The sequence below is a fragment of the Schistocerca piceifrons genome, chromosome 6 (assembly GCF_021461385.2).
Source record: "Schistocerca piceifrons isolate TAMUIC-IGC-003096 chromosome 6, iqSchPice1.1, whole genome shotgun sequence".
Classification (NCBI taxonomy): Eukaryota; Metazoa; Arthropoda; class Insecta; order Orthoptera; family Acrididae; genus Schistocerca; species Schistocerca piceifrons.
In genome coordinates, this window is record NC_060143.1 from 101,531,551 (window position 1) to 101,545,118 (window position 13,568).

The 13,568-nt window shown below is 44.5% G+C and overlaps 1 protein-coding gene across 1 annotated transcript in view; it reads right to left on the bottom strand.

The window, feature by feature from the left end:
* Window positions 1-11,854, bottom strand: part of LOC124803167 (lipase 3-like) — a 171,323-nt gene extending 159,469 nt beyond the window's left edge. Inside the window, exons 1-2 of the mRNA XM_047264349.1 lie at window positions 11,804-11,854; window positions 4,226-4,421 (exon numbers count right to left, since the gene is read on the bottom strand). Coding sequence (XP_047120305.1) covers window positions 4,226-4,421; window positions 11,804-11,854 — 247 coding nt within the window. The remainder of the gene's footprint in view (window positions 1-4,225; window positions 4,422-11,803) is intronic.
* Window positions 11,855-13,568: the final 1,714 nt, after the last annotated feature.

Consider the following 13,568-nt stretch of genomic DNA (forward strand, 5'->3'; position numbering starts at 1 on the left):
TCTCGATACATCACCGACGTAAATGCAACGTCGGTCGTGAACTGTACTTGGCTAAGTAACCGCTTCTGTACGCCGCGCGCTGTTGGCTGGTTTACATTTTGCCTTTACGGAAACGGGCGGAAGGATGGCGGCGTAAATTTCCTCATCAACAGATTTTACGCTTGTGCCTTTAATTAAATTCCAAACCCCTCCGCACTGAGTCATGGAGTGAAGGTATCATGAAACTGTCGATGGTGATCCGTCCGTTGGATGGGGACGTTAAGCTCGGCGACATCTTTTGTTTCTATTCGAGAGGAGTAGGCTACGAGCCAGCACCGGGTTTGATACAGTCCCTCTTCACATCATCATCCGACACAAACAGATACTACACTACACACACACCCATTTCACTCAACTACTATACTTATCACATACGCTTCAACATGCAACTCTCACATTTTGCGAAGGAAAGGTGCAAACGTGCGCGAAGGGTAAGAAAACATTTAGTTAGCCAGCTGAACTTCTCTTTGATATCTCGCAGCCAATAGTGACATAAGACTTTAGTTGTTTTCTATTCCAATCTCTGAGGCAGTAGAAACTGGTTCCCTTCCCATTCCTAGCCGCTCGCAACTGCACATTTAAATTAAATCACACACTGAAGCGCCAAAGAAACTGGTTTAGGTTTGCATATTCAAATACAGCTATATGTAAACAGGCAGAATTTGGCACTGCGGTCTGCAACGCTTATATAAGACAACAAGTAGAATGAAATTTTCACTCTACAGCGTAGTGTGCGCTGATATGAAACTTCCTAGCAGATTAAAACTGTGTGCCGGACCGAGATTCGAACTCTGGACCTTTGCCTTTCGCCGGCAAGTGCTGTACCAACTGAGCTACCCAAGCACGACTCACTCGCCGTCCTCACAGCTTTAATTCCACCAGTACCTCCCGAGTTCGAGTCTCGGTCAGGCACACAGTTTTAATCTGCCAGGAAGTTTCATATCAGCGCACACTCCGCTGTAGAGTGAAAATTTCATTCTAGAAACATCTCCGAGGCTGTGGCTATTCCATGTCTCCGCAATAACCTTTCTTCGATGAGTGCTAGTTCTGCAAGGTTCGCAGGAGAGCTTCTGTGATGTTTGGAAGGTAGGAGACGAGGTACTGGCGGAAATAAAGCTGTGAGGAGGGGGTGTGAGTCGTGCTTGGGTAGCTCAGTTGATAGAGCACTTGCCCGCGAAAGGCAAAGGTCCCGAGTTCGAGTCTCGGTCCGGCACACAGTTTTAATCTGCCGGGAAGTTTCAAGACAACAAGTGTCTGGCGCAGTTCTTAGCTCGGTTATTGCTGCTACAATGGCAGGTTATCAAGATTTAAGTGAGTTTGAATGTGGTGTTATCGTCAGCGCACGAGCAATGTGACACAGCATCTCGGAAGTAGCGATGAAATCGGGATTTTCCCGTACGAACATTACACGAGGGCACCATGAATATCAGGAATCCGGTAAAACATCAAATCTCCGACATCGCTGCGGCCAGAAAAGGATCCTGCAAGAACGACGGCTTAAGAGAATCGTTCAACGTGACAGAAGTGCAACCCCTCCACGAGTTGATGCAGATTTCAATGCTGGGCCATCAACAAGTGTCAGTGTGCGAACCATTCAAAGAAACATCAACGACACGGGCTTTTGGAGCCAAAGGATCACTCTAGCACACTTGATGACTGCACGACACATATCATTACGTCTCGCCTGGGCCCGTGAACACTGGCATTGGACAGTTGATGACTGGAAACATGTTGCCTTGTCGGACGAGTCTCGTTTCAAATTGTATCGAGCAGATGGACGTGTACAGGTATGGAGACAACCTCATAAATCCATGGACTCTGCATGTCAGCAGGAGACTGTTGAAGCTGGTGGAGACTCTAATGGCGTGAGGCGTGCGAAGTTGGAGTGATCTGGGACCCCTGATATGTCTAGATACGACTCTGACAGCTGACACGTACGTAAGCATCCTGTCTGATTACGTGTTTCCATTCATGTCAATTGTGCATTGCAACGGACTTGGACAATTCCAGCAGGACAATGCGACAACCCACACGTCCGGAATTGCTACAGAGTGGCTCCATGAACACTGCCACTGGACACGAAAGTCCCCAGACATGAACATTATTAAGCATATCTAGGATCCCTGATGTAGAGGCTTATCTCACTAGGGGTAAGTTAGATACTGCTTACAGGAAAATTAAAAAGACCTTTGGAGAAAAGAGAGCCACTTGTATGAATATCAAGAGCTCAGATGGAAACCCAGTTCTAAGCAAAGAAGGGAAAGCAGAAAGGTGGAAGGAGTACATAGCGGGTCTATACAAGGGCGATGTACTTCAGGACAATGTTATGGAAATGGAAGAGGATGTAAATGAAGATGAAATGGGAGATACTGCGTGAAGAGTTTGAAGGAGCACTGAAAGACCTAAGTCGAAACAAGGCCCCAGGAGTAGACAACATTCCACTGGAACTACTGACGGCCTTGGGAGAGCCAGTCCTGACAAAACTCTGCCATCTGGTGAGCAAAATGTATGAGACAGGCGAAATACCCTCAGACTTCAAGAAGAATATAATAATTCCAATCCAAAAGAAAGCAGGCGTTGACAGATGTGAAAATTACCGAACTATCAGTTTAATAAGTCACAGCTGCAGAATACTAACACGAATTCTTTACAGATGAATGGAAAAATTGGTATAAGGCGACCTCGGGGAAGATCAGTTTGGATTCTGTAGAAATGTTGGAACACGTGAGGCAATACTGGCCTTACGCCTTATCTTAGAAGAAAGATGAAGGAAAGGCAAACCTACGTTTCTAGCATTTGTAGACTTAGAGAAAGCTTTTGACAATGTTGACTGGAATAATCTCTTTCAAATTCTGAAAGTGGTAGGGATAAAATACAGAGAGCGGAAGGCTATTTACAATTTGTACGGAACCCAGAGGGCAGTTATAAGAGTCGAGGGGCATGAAAGGGAAGCTGCGGTTGGGAAGGGAGTGAGACAGGGTTGTAGCCTCTCCCCGATGTTATTCAATCTGTATATTGAGCAAGCAGTAAAGGAAACAAAAATAAAAATTCGGATTAGGTATTAAAATCCATGGAGAAGAAATAAAAACTTTATGGTTCGCCGATGACATTGTAATTCTGTCAGAGACAGCAAAGGACTTGGAAGAACAGTTGAACGGAATGGACAGTGTCTTGAAAGGAGGATATAAGATGAACATCAAATAAAGCAAAACGAGGATAATGGAATGTAATCGAATCAAGTCGGGTGATGCTGAGGGAATTATATTAGGAAATGAGACACTTAAAGTAGTAAAGGAGTTTTTCTATTTGGGGAGCAAAATAACTGATGATGATCGAAGTAGAGAGGATATAAAATGTAGACTGATAATGGCAAGGAAAGCTTTTCTGAAGAAGAGAAATTTGTTAACATTAAGTATAGATTTAAGTGTCAGCAAGTCGTTTCTGAAAGTATTCGTATGGACTGTAGCCATGTATGGAAGTGAAACATTGACGATAAATAGGTTGGTCAGGAAGAGAGTAGAAGCTTTCGAAATGTGGTGCTACAGAAGAATGTTGAAGATTAGATGGGTAAATCACTAATGAGAAGGTATTGAATAGAATTGGGGAGAAGAGGAATTTGTGGCACAACTTGACAAGAAGAAGGGACCTGTTGGTAGTACATGTTCTGAGGCATCAAGGGATCACCAATTTAGCATTGGAGGGCAGCGTGGATGGTAAAAATCGTAGAGGGAGACCAAGAGATGAATACACTAAGCAGATTCAAAAGGATGTAGGTTGCAGTAAGTACTGGGAGATGAAGAAGCTTGCAGAGAATAGAGTAGCATGGAGAGCTGCATCAAACCAGTCTCAAGACTGAAGACCACAACAACAGGATGCCTTGCAGCGTGCTATTCAAAAGAGATCTCCACCTCCTCGTGCTCTTACGGATTTATGGACAGCCTTGCAGGATTCATGGTGTCAATTCCCTCTAGCACTACTTCAGACACTAGTCGAGTCCATGCCACGTCGTGTTGCGGCAACTCTATGTGCTCGCGGGGGCCTTACACGATATTAGGTAGGTGCACAAGTTTCTTTGGCTGTTCATTGTGTTAAGACACTTAAAATGGATTACATTCCGCGTGAACTGTTGCCCTTTTCGACCCGTTTGGGAGGAAGGTAAAGAAGGGAAGGGGCTGCGTTAACTCACCCAGGCCGGTGTCCGGTCCGGCGATGACCCAGTCCAGCGAACTGGCGAGCACCCCGTGCTGCAGCAGGACGACGGGGGCGGCAGTGGCGCCAGCGGACTGGCGCGGCAGGATGCGGTGCAGCGCCAGCACGTGGCCGTCCGCCGTCACCGCGCGGTGCTCCTCGGCCGCGTAGCCGTGCTGGCGCGCCAGCTCCACCTGCGACAGGCGGATATGGGGTTGTGCGAGTGTGGCCGGAACGCTCCCTCGTCGCTGGATACCATATACAGCGAAGAGTACGTGCGGGAATATCTACAGAGGATTGGCCCTTGGTTCAGGGAGTTGCGATTGATCCTCACCACACGCAAATGTAACGTATTGCGAATGACTAGACAGAAACAGCCGTTACTGTAAGACTACAAGACTGCACAATAATCACTGGAAGCAATTACGTCACTAAAACAAATATGGTTTTGTCGACGGAGCTGCTTAAAGTGGAATGACCACATAAAAGTAAGGCAGATGCTGGACTGAGATACGTTAGAAGAATCGTCAAGAAATGTAGCCCACCCATGAAGGGGCTAGCTTACAAAGCCCTCGCTCGATCAATACTCGATAATTTCTCGTCAGCCTGGGATCTGTACGAGACAGGACTGATGAAGGAAATAGAGAAGATCCAGAGAAGAGCAGGGCGTTTCGTTACTGTTTCACTCAATAAGCGCCAAGGCATGTTGTACTCGGAATCTCAGGGGCTTTCGGCACTACCGCGATTAAGGCACTGTGCGTGGTCCTGGGAGTTTTCCCTATAGACATTTCAGTTCGCCACAGAGCAGAAGAGGGGCAAGACGTGGGAAAATGAGAGAAATAACTGGACAAGACATAACCCACAAACGGAAATCAACAACTGGATAATCGATACATGGCAGACAGAATGGGACGCAACTGATAAGGAAAGACGACTCTACTCTTTCTTCACCTGTATACAAGAGCTGATGAATTTGAAGTACATAAATCCAGCATGCGGCATGGTGCACTCTCTCACGGGCCGTGGCCTGTATCCTGTGCATCCCCACAGGTTTGGCCTAAAAATTTCATACTTGTCCCTATGGTATGGCACACCTGAACACGTAGTGCTCATCTGTGATGCTCTAGGTCACATAAGACCGAGTTTAGGTAACGACGAAATAGGACAGTTAATACGCAGACAAGGTGACTAGTAGTCTATAAATAACATCTCCGACGAAGTATTGCAAGCATTTTATGCGGCATACAAACAGGAGAGACCATACGGTAGAATACGACAGACTCCACATGGGGCAGATCAGCAGTACAGAAACAAACACAGACACAAAATCAGACGCTATAAAACACACAGGAAATGAAGACAAGGTAAACATACAAACATAACAAAAGTAAGCGAGGGTTCTACCACTAAATCGAATCAGTATGAAAATGTAATTCTCTATGTAACTGTTGTTATACCATTTCATAGCATGTAACACTATCTGAAGATGTGACATTTCTTCTTCTTTCGCTGCATCAGGTGTGACTGACTGGAAGTTTTACCGAGCCCTCGCACCTGATGCAGCTGACTATGACATTTTAAATCAACTCGCGATCTCCGCTGTTACGTCAAGTTCGGAAACACGTTATAAGCTAACTAATCAATACATTAAACTAAGTATTACCACTGTCAAGGCAACGTATGTAACACATGTAACCATACATGCAGAATGTATGAAGAAAAGAATTGTTGCATCACGTATTAGTCAAATTGCTCTCTCTTGTTTCTTCCATTAAATACAGCTTTAATTTTAATTTAAAATACATCCACATATATCTTATTTACTTTCATTTCCTAAGTTATCAACAAGTTTAAATAAATATGGCTACGAAGTCTTTCGCGACGTATTTCCTGAGTAAACATTTCTCGGTGTACATGCCGCGTCAAATCAGGATAAATATCCAAGCTTTCGACCACTACCTCCATGGTCGTCGTCAGGGCTAAAACTGACTGTCGTGAACTAGCGAGGTTCCCACTTTTATATGCAAAGGACGGCTTCTTATTGGCTGGAATACGTCAGCGATATGGCGCGTAGCGAAGTGGTGCCCTCTACTTCCATAGATGTAGTTGCTATCCCGCGTTGCTTGCAGCGCCATCCCTTAAATCGGGAGGTAAAGTGCGAGAAGTTTTTCTCTGCGATTTTTCTTTATCCAGTGCACTCTTCCAAGTGTTGCTAAGTGCATAGCCATTGTCTCTATTAAAGTTATTAGCGCTAAGTCTAGTTTCGACTGCTTCCCGGATCACAGAGTCCCAGTAATTCGATGTGTGGGCTATTACTCTGGTTCCTTCAAATAAAATCTTATGCTTGTTAAGCAGGCTATGTTCAGCCACCGCTGATTTTTCCAAATACCTGTATTTCAGGTGGCGTTGGTGCTCGATGCAGCGGTCGGCAACGGTTCTTACAGACTGGCCCACGTAATTCTTGCCGCATTCGCAAGGAATAGTATAAATTCCCGGCACTCTTAAGCCGAGACTATCTTTGACTGGTCTCAACATTTCCTTAATTTTCCTAGGTGGTCGGAAAACTGGTTTTATTCCTTGCCTCTTCAGGACTCTGACTATCTTGCTCGTTGTAGCACCGCAAAAAGGAAGCCGCGCTATGTGTTGGTCCTCTTCTTGTATGTGGCCGGCATCGTGTCTTACTTTCTTGGACAATACTGATTTAATTTCAGCGGCAGAATAACCATTCCTCTTGAAAACAGTCGTCAAATGGTTGATCTCGGGACCGAGGTGGTCCTTGTCGGAAATAGTCCTGGCTCTGTGTACTAAAGTTACCCTTTTTAGATGTGTTGGTAGAGCGAAAGCCGGATGGACGACTGGGTCATTCTGTGTACAGGAAGCCAACCCATACAGACTTATATCTGCATAGCCATAGCTTCCATCATCCGTCTCAGAAGAGAGCTATGCTGAATACTTTAGTACACAGAGCCAGGACTATTTCCGACAAGGACCACCTCGGTCCCGAGATCAACCATTTGACGACTGTTTTCAAGAGGAATGGTTATTCTGCCGCTGAAATTAAATCAGTATTGTCCAAGAAAGTAAGACACGATGCCGGCCACATACAAGAAGAGGACCAACACATAGCGCGGCTTCCTTTTTGCGGTGCTACAACGTGCAAGATAGCCAGAGTCCTGAAGAGGCAAGGAATAAAACCAGTTTTCCGACCACCTAGGAAAATTAAGGAAATGTTGAGACCAGTCAAAGATAGTCTCGGCTTAAGAGTGCCGGGAATTTATACTATTCCTTGCGAATGCGGCAAGAATTACGTGAGCCAGTCTGTAAGAACCGTTGCCGACCGCAGCATCGAGCACCAACTACACCTGAAATACAGGTATTTGGAAAAATCAGCGGTGGCTGAACATAGCCTGCTTAACAAGCATAAGATTTTATTTGAAGGAACCAGAGTAATAGCCCACACATCGAATTACTGGGACTCTGTGATCCGGGAAGCAGTCGAAACTAGACTTAGCGCTAATAACTTTAATAGAGACAATGGCTATGCACTTAGCAACACTTGGAAGAGTGCACTGGATAAAGAAAAATCGCAGAGAAAAACTTCTCGCACTTTACCTCCCGATTTAAGGGATGGCGCTGCAAGCAACGCGGGATAGCAACTACGTCTATGGAAGTAGAGGGCACCACTTCGCTACGCGCCATATCGCTGACGTATTCCAGCCAATAAGAAGCCGTCCTTTGCATATAAAAGTGGGAACCTCGCTAGTTCACGACAGTCAGTTTTAGCCCTGACGACGACCATGGAGGTAGTGGTCGAAAGCTTGGATATTTATCCTGATTTGACGCGGCATGTACACCGAGAAATGTTTACTCAAGTTTAAATAAAATTGTATATATGCATAGTACTTATAGTATATGTACATTTTATTACTTGTTATTTTCTTTTAGTTATCCTTTTGTAAAACTTTCAACAAAAAGAATGTACTAGTAATAAAACTAAATTTGTATGACATAACACACGAAGTTCAAATGGCTCAAATGGCTCTGGGCACTATGGGACTTAACATCTATGGTCATCAGTCCCCTAGAACTTAGAACTACTTAAACCTAACTAACCTAAGGACAGCACACAACACCCAGCCATTACGAGGCAGAGAAAATCCCTGACCCCGCCGGGAATCGAACCCGGGAACCCGGGCGTGGGAAGCGGGAACGCTACCGCACGACCACGAGATGCGGGCACATACGAAGTCGCACAATGTACGACCTGCTGTATAATTACAGGCAGCATATTTTTACTGTATACACGAGCTATTCTGAGAGTAAGGTGCGATAGTTCGCGAAATGACGGTGAAAATCCGATGAAGCTTTTCAGTAATGTGCTGGGAAGTGCCTCTAGTATGCCTGCCGATCACGTCACGTAGCTGTTTTCAGTTATGAGCACGCATTGAGAACATAAAAAAGCCTATAAAGTACTGTCTCCCGCCTAGTATGGGTGCCCGCTGAGAGGTTTCGCCTGATTTCATGGAACACCACATAACGTACCTGTCACGTATTTTCTTCTTCGTAACAGTTCTCTGCCGCACACTGAAGGATCAATGGGGACGCTGCTGCATAGTTTTCGATGGGAAGTGTCTGATCACCCACAATACAGACCGTAATTGGCTGCCGCTGAGTTTTATCTCCGCTCACATGAACCGCTGGCTATAAAGACAACATTTCGGCCTGTACAAGGAACTGCAGACCAGCGTAGAGAAGTGGCGGAAAGCACAGGCGGCTTCCTTCTATGACGAGGTTATTGGAAAGTTGGTACAACGCTACGACAAAAGCCTGAATCATAGCGGCGACAATGTAGATACGTCGGTGGAAGGTGCAGCAAACTGTTGCAAATAAAACATTTTTATTTTCACTGTGGTTTCCACTTCCCGTCTGATAGGACCTCACTGGACCACCTAGTGACCCTACGACTTATCTTAAAAAGATAGGTTAAGGAAAGGTAAACCTACGTTTATGGCATTTTTAGACTTAGAGAAAGCTTTTGAAATTGTTGACTGGAATACTCTCTTTCAAACTCTAAAGGTGGCAGGGGTCAAACAAAGGGAGCGAAAGGCTTTTTACAATTTGTGCAGAAGCCAGATGGCTGTTATGATTCGAGGGGCATGAAAGGGAAGCAGTGATTGGGAAGGGAGTGAGACAGAGTTGTAACCTAGCCCGATGTTATTCAATCTATATGTTGAGCAGGCAATTTAGGAATCATAAGAAAAATTAGGAGTAGGAATTAAAATCCATGGAGAAGAAACAAAAACTTCGAGGTTTGCCGACGATATTGTAATTCTGTCAGAGACACCGAAGGACATCGAAGAGCAGCTGAACGGAACGGACAGTGTCTTCAAAGGAGGATATAATATGCGGATCAACATGAACAAAACGAGGGTCGGGGGTTGTAGTCGAATTAAATCAGGTAAGGCTGAGGGAATTAAAGAAGAAAATGAGAGACACAAAGTAGAAGATAAGTTCTGCTACTTTTGGAGCAAAATAACTGATGATGATCGAAGTAGAAGTATATAAAATGAAGAGTGGCTATGGAAAGGAAAGCATTTCTGAAGAAAGGAAATATATTAACATCGAGTATAGTTTGAGTGTCAGGAAGTCTCTTCTGAAAGGATTTGTATGGAGTGTAGCCGTGTATGGAAGTCTAACATGGACTATAAACAGTGTAGACAAGAAGAGAATAGAAACTTTCGAAATGTGGTACTACAGTAGAATGCTGAAGATTAGATGGGTAGACCACGTAACTAATGAGGAGGTACTGAACAGAATTGGGGAGAAGATGAATTTGTGGTACAGCTTCACTAGAAGAAGGAATCGGTTGGTAGGACACGTTCTGAATCATCAAGTATTGGAGGAATGTAGGTTGCAGTGGTTGTTCGGAGACGAAGCGGCTTGTGCAGGATAGAGTAGCATGGAGAGCTGCATGAAACCGATCTCTGGACTTAAGACCACAACAACAACAACAACAAAAACAACAACGACAGGACCTTACTTTCGGGACAGCTGTCGTACATGCTGGTAATAGCTTTATTGTATTTAGACAGCGCTTGAAAATGATCCATCGCTTGAAACTCGTAGCAGTAAACAAAATACAAAAAAAGCAGATGTGCTGGCTGAATTATTATTACAGCAGTAGCATTAAATTGAATTTAATCCTAGTTATTGTTTTACATAATGCATGTGTACCGACCTAGGTGGCGCAGTGGCTAGCACACTGGACTCGCATTCGGGAGGATGACGGTTCAATCCCGCGTCCGGCCATCCCTAAATCGCTCCAGGCAAATGCCGGAATGGTTCCTGTGAAAGGGCACGGCCGACTTCCATCCCCGTCCTTCCCTAATCTGATGAGACCGATGACCTCGCTGTCTGGTCTCCTCCCCCAAACAATTCAATCCAATCCAATCCAATGCATGTGCATCAAGTTACCTTCAATTACCAGTGTGGAATCCACTCAACGACTATGATATGAGTTTCAAAATTATGGAGCGCAGCGTTCAGTCATCCGTTCCTGTCAGACTTTATTAAAACAAATTTTGATTTCGGCTATTAAGTAGCCATTATCAGTGCAGTATTTGAGAGCTTTAATACATGTCCTAATACGTCAGGCCCCTGTTGCTCGGGCTCCTGTCACATTCCTTCTAGACTACTATATCAGCACTGATATTGGCTAGTTACTAGCCGAAATCTAGATTTGCTTTAATAAAGCCTGAAAAGAAAGGACGACTGATTACTACGCTCCAGCGTTTTGATTGCACGTCTATGTCTGTAGTAATAGTGTAAACACAAATACCCAGATCACAACTCGGTAACACGTCATGAGAGGTTGCTCCGTTGGCAAGTTACGGTACGCGGTATTTCATTGTTTGCCACCACTATTTTCATGAGCATACAAACAAACAAAAAATTAATTGAGTAACTTTATTTTTTCGAGGTGATAGTTAAAAATGAAAATACCTCGTAAAAAAGTATTATAAATTTTTGCTCCTTTGCCTAAAGGATCTCCTCAATATGGTACGCATCTCTAAGGACCAAAAGCAATTCCAGTAGATCAGTACTGGAAGAAAGGGCACCTGAATGTTGTCGGTCTTGTTTCAGAGCTGTTAGAACGCGAGCAGAGCCTGGGGAGCCCTAAAGGCGTGGGCCGCTCCCCTAGCAGCGACTCCTCAAAGCGCTCTGCCGCTTTCTTCCACAGTGGGGGAATCAGCACGTGCCCGCCGCTTCCCTCCACTCGTCGCCGGCAAAGCTCCGCTACTCCCTCGCGTATTTTTTTGCACCTGTCTCTTCGGCATCCACCCTCGCGATCCGCGTATAGCACCGCACCCTGTTTGCCTGCCCCGCTACCGGCGCCTATTGGCTCTTCTGAGGGGATGTTCGCATCGCGGGCAATTTCTTGTCCGGGAACGCTCCCTCCACGAGCGGAGGAGGTTATTTTGCCAAGTCTGCATCGACGTCGTGCCCGCCTAGCAGCGTCAGGAAATCCAATATAGCAGCATGAACCCGTTGTTCTCCGACTCCCCTGTTCCCTTACCTTTCCGGATGCTTCCTCATATGGCAGTGAAAGTGCAGCAGCATTAGGCATAGTGCTCGGTCTTTCGTGCACGGGATACAGTCTCATAGCAGAAACGGTACAGTCCTGTCTCTTTCTTGCGCTGGCAACGCTACTAATTTTAATTTAATCACATCACTACTTTTAAAACGCTTTGTCCACAGTGTACTGTTTTTAAAGTGCTATGACCGATTACAGTATATACCAGTAATAATAATTTTCTGCTTCAGTAATGGTTTATTTAAACCCGCAACGGCCGGCCGTGGTGGCCGAGCGGTTCTAGGCGCTTCAGTCTGGAACGGCGCGACTGCTACGGTCGCAGGTTCGAATCCTGCCTCGGGCATGGATCTGTGTGATGTCCTTAGGTTAGTTAGGTTTAAGTAGTTCTAAGTTCTATGAAACTGATGACCTCAGATGTTGAGTCCCATAGTGTTCAGAGCCATTTGAACCAACCAAACCCGCAACGAGATTTCGAGGAGTAGCGGAAATGAGATCAGCGAAAAACTTAACACCAAAATTCGTAACCACAGAATATACGAAGTTAAGGAATTATGCTGCCTTGGAAGTAAAATAACAAGAAGTACACGAAAAGCAGACAAGCACAGACAGGCAAAGTGGGCATTCGTGGCCAAAAGACATATGCTGGTATCAAACATAGGCCTTATTTTGAGAAAGTAATTTCTGAGAACCTATACGTTTGGCTCACATCATTGTACGATAGTGGGCTATGGACTGTGTAGGAACCGGAAAAGAATCGAACCTTTAGAGATGTGGTGTTACAGTCGACTCATACACTGATAAGATACGAAATAAGGAGATTCTTCGCAGAATCAGCGAAGAAATAAACATGGAAAGTACTGAAAATAAGAAGGGATAGAGTTATAGGTATCGTGTTAGGGCATCAGGGACTAACTTGCAATACTTACACCTTATTTATTTTAACGTCTTTGTTTCAGAGTAACATGTACAACTAATGACCTCATTTATTGGACGTATTCCACTTTCTGTCTTTCCATAAGGATTTTTCCTTCTATTTACCCCTGAATTTATAGCAACCATAGTGAATATTCTTGACACTAACGAGACAGTGAAATAAATGGAAATCTCAATAATTTAAAAGAATCTTTCTATTGGCTTCCCACAGCGTTTTTCCTATGCCAACGTACACTTCAAAGTCGCACCTTCACCATATAAGCTTCAATTGTAACGTAAGTGCCTTCTGTGCAACACGGCAGGAAGGGGTACCTGTGAGTTTTGTTGACTGACACTGAGTGTATTTGATGACATCACACTCAAGTAACTCCCTTATGTCATTTATAATGTTATACGAAATGTAAGTGTACACCGGCAAAGTAAAATTAAAAACGCTACTGAAATGACAATAGACGGATGTTAGCTATTAACTTTTCTATTTATTTCTTGAAAGTTTAACAGTGTCCTGTTCTCTTGTTTGTTCTTCCTGCCAGTGTTTCCCACATACTCCATTTCTCATCAGTCCTATGGAAAACATCCTAACATCTAATTAGCACACTTAGTCCTCCTCTAACACGACGTTTCAAACGTTTCAATACCCTTCATCTCCATTGTTACTAGAGACCATGATTATCTTCCATACAACGTTACGTTCCAGACGCACATCTCACTAATGCCTTTGCAAATTAACATCTATGGTACGTATTAATAGACTTCTTTCGGTGAAGAATTCTGTCTTTGCCACTGCCTCCCGGATTTTTATATCGTCCTCACT